Below are 12,232 nucleotides of genomic sequence, written 5' to 3' on the forward strand. Positions count from 1 at the left end.
TACTCCTTCAAAGTAGCAGGAAAAAAGTAAAATGTGATTGTCTTTTAAAATTCCTGCTTCTTGTTTAGATGACAATATCTATTACTTAAATTTCACTATTAGTTTTTAATCATATTTTTAGTAGATGAAATGAAGCCAAAGAAAGCATTACATTTCACAAAACTGTGATGAACTATATACAGTATCACTTGATCCTCTCAAATACCTTGTGAAGCAGACAGGGCAGCAAATATTATTTCCTTTTGAATGATCAGTATAAATAATAGTAACAAAAATGTTTGTCCGTTATTCTTAAAGAAGACTATGACTTCAAGAAGATGATGTCATGACAAGTATATGAATTGGATTTGAGTGGAGGGGGTGCTGGGTTAGCTAATTCTCAGTCTCACCTTTTCCTCCAGAGCCATCTGGATTCAGTAGCCAGATACAAATCAGGATGACTGGAGATGGCCTCAGATGCAAGGCAATCAGGGTTAAATAACTTTCCCAAAGTCAGACAACCTAGTAGTAAGTGTCAAGTCCATGAGGCAGGATTCAAACTCCCATCCTCCTAACTCCAAGGCCAGTGCTCTATCTACTGTGCCACCTAGATGCCCCATTGCAGGGTGAAGAGAAAAGAACATTGGACAAATATGGGAAATATATGATGCAATTCTAACACTAACTTATTATGTGACCACGGACAAGTTGTAAAGTCTATGAACTTCAATCTTCTCATCTATAAAATGAAGATACTGGACTAGAGCATCTCTAAGCCCAGATATTCTAGGTTTACTTGCCTAGGCCTGCTTAATAAGTAGAAGAAATATGCATAGAACCCAACTCTGACAAACTAGTCCAACGTTCTTTCCACACTAGGATCATAAATCCGAAACTTGAAGGGACTTATTACTTATCATTTTTTCACATAAGGAAACTGAGACTAAGGAATGGAAAGTGACTTATTCAAGATTACAACAGCATCTGAACCCACTGCACCATCCATCTTTTAAAAAGATACTATGTGGGGGCGGCTAAGTGGCACAGTGGATAAGAGCACAAGTCCTGGAGTTAGAAGTACCTGAGTTCAAATCTGGCATCAGACACTTAAGAATTACCTAGTTGTGTGGCCTTGGGAAAGTCACTTGACCCCATTGCCTAGCAAAAAAAAACTAAAAAAAAGATACTATGTGAAAATAAAGTTTTGTGCTCCAAATCACTACTGATTAGAGAACTGAAAATTAAAACAAATCTGAGGTATTTCCTCACACCCATCAGATTGGTTAATGACAGAAAAGATAAATGGAAAATGTTGGAGGAGACTGGAAGACTTGGAACACCAATGCATTGCTGGGAGAGTTATGAATAGATTCAACCATTCTGGAAAGTAATTTGGAACTATGCCCAAAAGGAAATAAAACCTATGCATACCCTTTAATCCAGTAATTCTACTAATAGGTCTATAACCCAAGGACATCATAAAAAAGGGGAAAGGATCCACATATGCAAAAATATTTATAACAACTCTTTTGTAGTGGCAAAAAAAATGGAATTTCAGGGGATGCTCATCAATTGGGGAATGGCAGAAGTTGTGGTATATGAATGTAATGGAATAAATATTAGGCAGGTAGATTTCAGAAAAACCTGGATCTGATATTGAGTACAGTGAGGAGAACCAGAACATAGCATATAATAACAGTAACACTGTAGGATGATCAACTATGACAGACTTAGTTCTTCTCAACAATAGTTTAAAAGACTTGTGACAGAAGTGCCATCCACCTCCAAAGTACTATGAAATCTGAATTCAGATCAAAGCAAACTATTTTCACTTGTAAAAATTTGTTTTGTTTTTTCTTTCTCATGGGTTTTCCTTTTTGTTCTGATTCTTCTTTTACAGCCTAACACGGAAATATGTTTACATATTTCCATAATATTTACATATTTCCATAATATTTGCATATTATGTACATGTATAACCTATATCAGATTACTTGCTGTCTTGAGGGAAGTGGCAGGGAAGTAGAGTGAAAAATTTGGAACACAAAAATCTTACAAAAATGTATGTTGAGAGAGAGCCAAGAAGGCAGGGTGAAGGCATGAATTCCAGGAAACTCGTTCCTCAAAAAACTTCAAAATCCATCAAATTATGACTCCAACCAAAACCTAGAGGGGCAGAATCCACAGAAAGACTGAATGATACAATTTCCCAGTCCAAGACAACTTAAAACATCTTCGGGACAGGTCTGTTCCACCAGGACCAGAGGATGAGAAAAAGCTGCAGCTGCAGCAAACACTGCCGAACCAGGAACCTGGGTCTGTGGCAGAGGGGGCAGCTTAATCATCTGGAACAGCCAAAAGAGGTAGTGAGAGAATTCTGTCACACCAGAGTGAGTGCTGAGCTAGGGCCGGCCTCAGAGCAGCCCTGCAATGAGAACCTTCAGCAGGAATCAGGGAAGCCACCCAGTACTTCCAGAGCTTCCAGCACACAGATGATAAGGGGGTCTGGGGAGACTGCAGAGGTCTCTCTGCTCTCCCTGGGGCAAGGCTCAGCTGTTTACCCAGACTCAGATCCAGGTTGCTGTCTGGGCCCCCAACACCACCATAGCTGAGCAGGGACCCTCCTCACAGCTCCAGGGCAGAGTGGAGGACCTGAACAGAGGCAAGAGAGCAGTCAGACCCTCTCATAAGACCTTGGAGGAATTAAGGTACCTATGAATTATTCCCAAAACCCCCTAAAACCTTGGAAATGCAATAAATCATTCGTAGGCTGAGGAAATAAGCAAACAATAGAAAAAGAATAATCTGACCATAGAGAATTACTTTGGTCCCATGGAGGACCAAAATACGTACTTAGATGATGACAAAATCGAAGCTTCTGTACCCAAAACCTCCAAGAGAAATAGAAAATGGACTTAGGCTATGGATGAGCTCAAAAAAGACTTTGAAAAGCAATTGAGGGAGGTGGAGTTAAAATTGGGAGGAGAAATGAGAGTAATGCAGATAAATCATGAAAGAAATACAAAAAAAAATACTGAAGAAAATAATGTTAAAAACCAGTTTAGAGCAAATGGAAAAAGCAACACAAAAGGCAAATGACAAGAATGCCTTAAAACACAGAATTGGCCAACTAGATAAGGAGATAAAAAAAAAGCTCTCTGAAGAAAATAACTTCTTCAAATATAAAATGGAACTAAAGGAAGCCGATACTTCGCATGAACTCAGGAAGAAATAAAACTTTAACAAAAAAAAATTAGAAGGAAGTGTGAAATATCTCATTGGAAAAACAACTGACATTGAAAACAGATGCAGAAGAGATAATTTAAAAATTATTGGGCTACCTGAAAGTCACAACCAGGAAGAGCCTAGACTTGATCTTTCAAGAAATAATACAGTAAAATTGCCTTAAGATCCTAGAAGCAGAGGGTAAAATAGGAATTAAGAGAATTCACCATTCAAATCCTGAAAGAGATCCCAAAAGAAAAACTTTCAGAATTATTATAGCCAAATTCCAAAACTCCCAAATCAAAGAGAAAATTCTAAAAGCTGCCAGAAACAAGCAATTCAACCACCATGGCTCTATAGTCAGGATTACACAGGATCTGGAAGCATCTACATTAAGGGCTCATAGGGATTGGAATATGATATTCCAGAAGGCAAAAGATCTTGGTTTACAACCAAGAATCAACTACCCAGCAAAACTGAACATCCTCTTTCAGGGGGAAAAGACAGACTTCCAATGAAAAAAGGGGACTTTCAGACTTTCCTACTGAAACAACCAGAGCTGAACAGAAAGTTTGATCTCCAAGTACAGGACTCTGGTGAACCATAGAGGAATGAATGGGAAGGACCAACTAGGAGGAACTTAATGATATTGAACTGTTTGTAATCCTGCATGGGAAGAAGATACTGATAATTCATATGCACTTTCTCACTCATAAGAGCATTTAGAAGGGGCATATATAGACAAGGCACAGAAAGGAGCTGAATATAATGGTATAATATAGTAAAAAGATGTAGTCAATGGGTGATAAAGCAAAGTACTGGGAGGAAGAGAAAGGAGAGGAAGAACGGGCTAAGATATTTCACTTAAGAGTAAAGAAAAAACTTTTACAATGGGGTAGAACAGGGAAGGTGAGGGGGAATGAGTGAGCCTTCATTCTCATCAGAAATGGGTCAGAGAAGAAATAACATACACACTTAATAGGGTATAGAAATCTATCTTAACCTAGAAAAAATGAGAGGAAAGAAATGGGGGGGGGAAGGAGGGAATAGGTGATAGAAGAGTGGGAAGATTGTGGGAGAGGGTACTCAGATACAACACACTTCTGAACAGGGACAGGATGAAAGGAGAGAATAGAATAAATGAGAGTGGGGAGGAACAGAGTGGAGGGAAATACAGTTAGTAACAGCAACTGTGGGAAAAATATTGAAGCAACTTCTCTGATGGACTTAGGATAAAGAAAGCAACTCACCCCAGAGACAGAGCCATTGATATATGAACACAGACTGAAGTACACTTTCTCTGTGTGTGTGTCTCTCTCTCTAATTAGTGAAGATGAGAACATTCTTTTGGGGGGAGGGGGGTTTATGATTACTCTCACAACAATATTATTGTGATAATATAAAATTTAAAAAAGTAATTTTAAAAATGTATGTTGAGGGATGGCTAGGTGGCTCAGTGGATAGAGCACAGGCCCTGGAGTCAGGAGTACCTGAGTTCAAATCTGGCCTCAGACACTTAATAATTACCTAGCTGTGTGGCCTTGGGCAAGCAACTTAACCCCATTTGCCTTGCAAAAAACCTTTAAAATAAAAGTAAACTTGAAGTGAGAGACACTGAGATGATAGTACAAAAATGAGAATAATGTTATTTTCTAAGTCAATATGCATAATCCACATAGATCATTTCTATTTAAATCTGACACCACTGCTTTGCAACTCCTCTGACAATCCAGTTTCCATTTGAAAACATCCAGTAATAGTTAATATCTTTTTCTTGCTGTTCAGTCATTTTTTCAATCCTGTCCCAATCTTCATGATCCCATCTGGGGTTTTCCTGGCAAAGGTACTGGAGTGGTTTGTGATTTCCTTTTATTGCTCACTTTACAGATGAGTAAACTGAAATAAATAGGGTTAACTGACTTGCCTAGGGTCACACAATGTTTGAGGAAGAATCTGAATTCAGGTCTGACTCCAGGCCCCAGGTGTTCTATCCAATAAGACAGCTCAATGTATTTATCTACTACTATCCAAAGCAAAAATCTCTTTTTGCAAATTCTAACTGCCCTCTTGAGTTCTAGTCTCTCTACTTGAAGATTGTCCTTCAAATACTCAAATATAGTTACCAAATGCCCCTTAAGTCTTCTTTTCTTTGGCTAAACAGCGTGTTATTTCAGTCACTCTACAGAAGGAAATAAACACCAGTCTTCTCCATCCAGATCATTTTCCTAAGGGCAAGTTGCAATTTATCATTATCCTTCCTGAAATCTGAAGCTCAGAAAGGAACAAAATATTCTAGATATGGTCAGACTGGGTCAAAGCATAAAAAAAAGTGTCACCCCACTCTTTCTGAACACTGTAAATCTAGCATTAGTTTTTTTGGCCACTATGCCACGGTTGCCTCATTTTAAAATCGTAGTCAAGAAAAATCATTCACAAAAATTGCTGTCTAGTTAAACCTCCCATTTACAATGCATAGGTTGATTTAAACTCAATGATAAATCACACTAAATTGAAAAATATCCTCCCCTAGTATTAGGTGTTTATAAAAAAAGACTTAAAATTAGATTAATTCTATTTAACTTCCTGATTATAATGCTTGTTTTTTTCCTAAATCCAATTTTACCTTCTTCATATTTGAAGGAACCAAGATTTCATCAGTGTGGACACTCAACCAATACAGATGAAACTTCTCCATACCTTATATCACAGTCTAAACTTCATGATTTGCTGTGATGAAACATTTTTGCTGTTTATTAGTCTTCTGATGAGGAGTTTCTCTTAACTCAACAAAAGAAAATTCCTCACATGATAAAATATAGACATGCTAAGTTCCTTCATGTTAATGGAGAACCAAAAATCTACATTTAAGAACATTTCACGGCTTCTAAACAAAATGTCCCATCCCAAATACTATTTTCCAGGACCTTGATAGTTAAAAATAAATTTCAAATTCCATTCCAATATGAGTTTAAAGTTGCTCATCCACCTCCTGGGGGGGGGGGGGTCACAGCAGTAGATCTTTGGTTCAGAATCATAAACTGCTTTTGCACTTGTAGAAAATAAACAAAACTGTAGCCATCTGAGATCTGGCATTCAGGTAGTAGCTTTGCTGGGAGATTGAAAGATACTAAGACACTGCAGAGTGTGTATCTGGGTAAAGTGACAAAGAGGCATCTTGGGGCAAAGTGGAGAAGAGCATAACACTGGAGTCAGGAGGACCTGAGTTCAAATCCTTATTAATAACTTTAAGTAAATAATAATCATCTAGTTGTGTTAAGTTGGGCAAGTCACTTAAGCCCATTGACTTAAATAAATAAAATTAAAAAAATAAACTAGCTGTTCATCTACATAGATGAAAGAAGTTAGAGGAGTTATTCATCTCCATCAGTGGAGAAATCTTCTACAGTGGGGTGGGTTTTTCTCATTGCCACAGGAACAGATAAACATAAAAATCTCCATGTAAGGTAGTATCTCAGCAGATTCATGAATCATAGAATTTAGAGCTGGAAGAAATCAGAGATATCCTCTATTTCAATCCACAACTCCTATTTTACAGCAGAGGCCTTTTTTCACATAAAGCCTCTATATCTAGGGAAACATAATGAAAAAAAGGTAAGACTTACAAGTGAGTGGAACCTTAAAGGCTATCTATCCAAACTCTCCCAGTAGTTCATTTAAGAAAGTTGAATGCCATCTGTATCTGGAGAAAGAACTGTGGAGTTTGAACAAGGGCCTTTAATTTTTTAAAAATGTTATTATGTGATTTTGCTCTCTTATTCTTTACTTTTCTTCCTTAAGGATATGATTTCTCTCATCACATTCAACTAGATTAACGTATAACATGGAAACAATGTAAAGACTTGGGGCGGCTAGGTGGCGCAGTGGATAAAGCACCGGCCCTGGAGTCAGGAGTACCTGGGTTCAAATCCTGTCTCAGACACTTAATAATTACCTAGCTGTGTGGCCTTGGGCAAGCCACTTAACCCCATTTGCCTTGCAAAAAAAACCTAAAAGAAAAAAGGCTAACAAGGGTGGGGAAAGGGAAGCAAGAATGGGGGAAAACTGTAAAATCCAAAATAAATAAAATCTTTCTAAAAAAGAAAAAAAATTGAAGCCTTTAAATGGCCCCTTCGGAAGTATTAAGAATCAGAGATGGGATGTGGCTCCATACTCCTGAGCTTTCCCCAAGTCGCAGCACTACAAGGTGCTGGCCGGACTCCAGCACAAGCTCACTAAGAGCCGCTCAAGTGGCCCCGATGGCGGTCAGCTCCTCTCCCAGCTCCTTCGCTGCCCTTCAGGGCACACTCTGCCACCTAAAACACCAACAGCCAAGCTGCAAACGGGCGGCCCCAGGCCCCGGCCTCGCCAGCGGCCCCACTCGCTTCACTTCCGGCGGGGCCCGAGAGCCCTGCAGTCCGGGACCCTCACTGGACATTTCAAGAAACTGAAGCGGACGGAAGTGCCGCACCCAAGCCCGGCCCTCCTGGGCTTTCCTCCCCCGGGTCCCCCTGCCCAGGTACTAAAGGGCGGGGAAGCAGACCCGGGCCGCGCCGCGGGCCGCCCTGTAGCCGACAGACTTCTTCTTCTTCCCAGCCCCCAGCCAGAACTCACCGAGCAGTCCGAGGGTGGCAGGCCCCAGGGCCCACAGCAAGAGGGGCCAGCACGGAAGGAGCCGCATAGCGGCGGCGAGGCGCAGGCGCCGCCCCGCCGCCCAGGGCGCAGGCGCCGCCACCCCCAGCCTCCCAGGGCGCAGGCGCCGGTAGGGCCAGGCGCCCCCCCCCCCCCCCGCGCCGCCCAGGGCGCAGGCGCACGCGCGCCACGGGGCTCGGAAGGCCGAGTTCACTGTCCGGCCTCAGAAATGCAACGCGAGGGGCGGGGCTCGCAGGGCCCAGTGGCCATCTTGAAGCCCGCCGACCGCGATGCCCTAGCCGCCATCTTGGATGTGGGAGGGCCTGCGGAGGGGAAGACCCCCCAGCATGAGAAGAGAAGACGGGCGAGCGCTCAGCCGGCGGGCGCTCGCAGCCGCGGCAGCGCCCTGCCCCTGCTGCTCGCGGCTGCCGCGCCCTTGCTCCCGGTCCTTGCGCAGCCGCCCTCCCCCCGAGTCCGCGTGGCCCATCCTCCGGCCTCCGACCCGGAGCCTTGCGAGCAGCGCCGCCAACCCACGTCCCCAGCCCTCCCAGGCAGCCGGAGACTGTCAAGGAGAAGCGACCCGCCGGGGCCCCGCAGCCGGAGCTTCCGCCCGGCTCGTCTCCACAGCCGGAGCCGGGGAGTAGCCTTGTCTTCCGTCTACACCTCCAGCTCTCAGCACCGGACTTGGTAGATACGGAGTCAAGACCTAATAAATGCCTTATTCAAATTCATTCCTGCTGGGGCGCCTAGGTGGCGCAGTGGAGTCAGGAGGACCCGAGTTCAAATGCGGCCTCGGACACTTCATAATGACCTAGCTGTGTAGCCTTGGGCAAGCCACTTAGCCCCACTTGCCTTTCGAAAAACAAGCAAACAAATTCTTTCCTGCTCAGTAGATTCCCATACTACCAGGAGGTCCACGGAGGGGAGGCCTTTCCAGGCCCGCATCCAAAGCTGGAGCTCTTTGGGGGCTGCCTGTCTCTTAAAAGTAATCACTTGCAAGTTGAGTGCCAAGTATTCTTTCAGCAAACAATCAACATTTAGTAGGCAGGCATAGGGGCCACAAGGACAAAAATTTCCTTGTACTCACATAGATTATCTCCTGAAGGAAACTAAGGATGAGGAAAAGAATACCATTTCAGAGTCAGGTTACAATCTGAACAGAGTACAAAGAGCATCTCTAGATCAGACCAGAAATAGACCCCACCATTGGTTCAAGATGGGAAAAACTTCCAGGAAAACCACCTTTACAAAGGTTCTTCATGGCATTGAGAAAAATCAAAAGAAAAAACAAAATGATCAAAATAATAAAGGGATTTAAATCATTTGGGATTCTTCATACTGGGAAAAAATGTCTAAAAAATGACTAGAAAGAACAACCTGGTTTGCCAAACAACAAAAGGCTAAGATATAGAATATGTTCTAAATATATTTAAAAATGTAATATTTTATATGTATATTTACATAGTTGTATTAAAATATATAAATATATTTAGGTTATATATGTAAAAATATTAATATGTAAAATTTCTGCATAGAAATATATGTGTATGTATATATATATATATTTTTTTTTTCACCATATTCTTGACTAATAAAATAAGCACCTGGTTAGGGTGACCTGGGGAGGAAAGCCGTGGGCTGGGCTTGCTTGTGGCACTTCCACCGACCTCAGTTTCTTTTAGAGCTTTGACCCCAAATGGAAGCATTAGATGCAAGAAGTATTTAAATCAATTCTGTATAACAGCTAAAGAATCAAATATTGTGTTCTACCTCTAGACTTTTTATGTAGCTATCTATAGGATAACCATAAAATTACTGGCAATGACTGAATAACAACTACATCAATCACTCTTAAGAATCAGTCCCACTTCTTGTATTCTAAAGTGCACCATCAGCCAATATATTTACACCCAAACGTTGTGCCCTACTGATCAAACAAAACATAACAATGCTTAGGATTCCCAAAGCATAATGAAGGCATCTGGATAAGAGACTATTAAGATTTTTATTCCAAAGTCTAGAATTTAAATTTATGTCATTCCATTCAGGATTTTCATTACACGGTGTTTATTATTTCATGAATTGCAGTACACTTTCATCTTACCTCTTTTACAAATCTCCCTTACACATGTCCTAGTTCAAGTATCTTTTTTTCCAGACTTGAAAATCTTGTCTGCTAACATGTCAAAATTTATTTAAGGATAATTAAGGAATGGAGTTAAGAAGATCTGAATTCAAACATGGCCTCAGACACTAGTTGAATGGTCCTGAGCAAGCAAATTTCAATTTGCTTTAATTCACTGAAGGAGGAATGTATACTCTTCTATCTTTGCCAAAAATTCCATAGCCAGTCCACAGGGTCATAAAGAGTTGGACACAACAACAAACAAGAAATAAAGGTTAATTTGTATTCCTCTGGAGAGATATTAACAGTTCTCTGTTCCCTGTGGTTACTCATACTTCCTTTTTTCTTCTCCAGTGAACCCACATATTTGTGTCCACCGTTAATTTAAATAAGTAGACTGCAACTAATTAAAGATTGTAAGCATTCAGTAACTACTGAAACTATCATCAATATTTATACATTTGGCCACCAGGTGGCAGAAACATTTGACAGGGGAAGGACCTTACATAGATTTGAGCACAAATTCTTTCATTATTGTTATCTAGAGTTATTTCTGAAAAATAAACAAGTAAAACCATGTTTTAACATTGGCTAAAATTAAATCTATGAACTATTAAAACACTATATGCAGCGAGAATTACATATAGGTCTGAAAAGTTTTTATATACAGTCTATGATAATCATCTGACCTAAAACTATGTGAAGAATAAATAATTGAAAAATTAAATATTTAAAAAAGAAAGAACCAATTCTTTGAGAACTATAAACCAGCCTTGGCTAGGCAACTTTAATATAGTGCACACAATGAATATAGTAAATGTGCAGGCACACACACAATTGTCCTTTCATTTATCTTTCTTAGTTTTTTTTTAATAATATGATTTACAGTAGGCTCTTTTTTTGAGCTTTTATAACCAAAACAAAATCCAATTTTAAAATCGTTTGTGGTTAGAGAATTGATTCCATTAGTCAAATTCCTGAAAAATTTGTGCTCATTTAATTCAAACAGTTCCCAAATTTTTGTTCTAAGAAACTGTTTCAACTAAAAAAAAAAAAAACTCAACATATGGTGTAATTTAATATCTTCATCTTATTCTTTAATTTATTAAATGCTTATAATAAAATTGATCATTTTTACCCTAAAGAGTTGAATATCAAAATTTACATTATTATAAAATATAAAAATTTATTCTACCTATAATTAGAAAAATCTAAACAAAATTATACAACTCTAATTAAAAAATAATTACAAGCATTTTATGAAGGACATTCTATAAGAAGAAATCCATCAAGACCTTATGTTCTTACTATTATCTTCAAAACTTCATATTAAGCTTCCTTATTTTATAAATTTTGTTGGCCATAAATAAGTTCCAATTTGGAATATGTTTATTAAACTTAATTTGGATAGCTGACTTTTTTATTTTAACAAAGGTTTTGTAGTGTTTTCATCATCAAAAAACAGGCTTACCTGTTTCCACTTAATTTCTATATTTGATTTAAAACAAAAATGAAAATGCCCACCCATATAAATATGAAATAGAAAATGGCAAAATTTACAAATTCTCTTCCTGAAGATGGAAATTCAGTTTTTATTTTTAGCCATCTAATTAATCAACCAAAATAAATAGATAATTAACAATACAAAATACTTATTTTTATATTGGCTAAAAAAACAAGTACTGTATTAAACAATAAAGGCACTAAAGGTTTAAATGTCTTTTTTTTTCCCATTGCCCATCCAACAAATTAACTTATTTAATTTCATTGGGCAATATGTCTTTTATATATTTACATATGTACATATTAGTGTTTTATGTGTGTATTTTCTTTTTTTATATGAAAGATTTTATTTATTTTGAATTTTACAATCTCCCCCCTAATCTTGCTTCCCTCCTCCCCATCCCCCCACAGAAGGCAGTCTGTTAGTCTTTACACTGTTTCCATGGTTGTATGTATTTTCTTAATTTCATTTTTTGGTTCATTTTAAGTTCCAAGCAGTTTCCCTCCCACTTGACCCTGCACTAGAGGACACCATTTAACACAGATATATAGGTATGTAAAAGCATATCATGCATAATTCTATTAATTCTCTCTGGACCTTCCTTCACAGGTTCTTTGTAGTTGATTTTGAGTTGATACTCAAAATAACTTCGCTGTTCATAGTTACTCTTCAAATATAATTCTGTTACCATTTACAACATGTTCTTGGTTCTGCTCATCTCATTCCTCATTATTTCATTTAAGTCTTATTTTTTCTATAATCAATCTGTT

At 39.2% G+C, this 12,232-nt stretch overlaps 1 protein-coding gene across 2 annotated transcripts in view; it reads right to left on the reverse strand.

Moving 5' to 3' along the window:
• The window catches only part of C1H5orf24 (chromosome 1 C5orf24 homolog), a 73,829-nt gene that overhangs the window by 29,724 nt on the left and 31,873 nt on the right, over positions 1 to 12,232 (reverse strand). Inside the window, exon 1 of one of the 2 annotated variants that reach the window (XM_074213530.1) lies at positions 7,816 to 7,922. The exons of the other annotated variant lie outside the window; for it this stretch is intronic. Within the exon in view, the coding sequence (XP_074069631.1) occupies positions 7,816 to 7,882 (67 nt within the window). The 5' untranslated portion in view covers positions 7,883 to 7,922. Of the gene's footprint in view, positions 1 to 7,815; positions 7,923 to 12,232 lie in introns of those variants that run through there. 2 annotated transcript variants of the gene reach the window in all.

The sequence above is a fragment of the Macrotis lagotis genome, chromosome 1 (genome assembly GCF_037893015.1).
Source record: "Macrotis lagotis isolate mMagLag1 chromosome 1, bilby.v1.9.chrom.fasta, whole genome shotgun sequence".
Taxonomy (NCBI): Eukaryota; Metazoa; Chordata; class Mammalia; order Peramelemorphia; family Peramelidae; genus Macrotis; species Macrotis lagotis.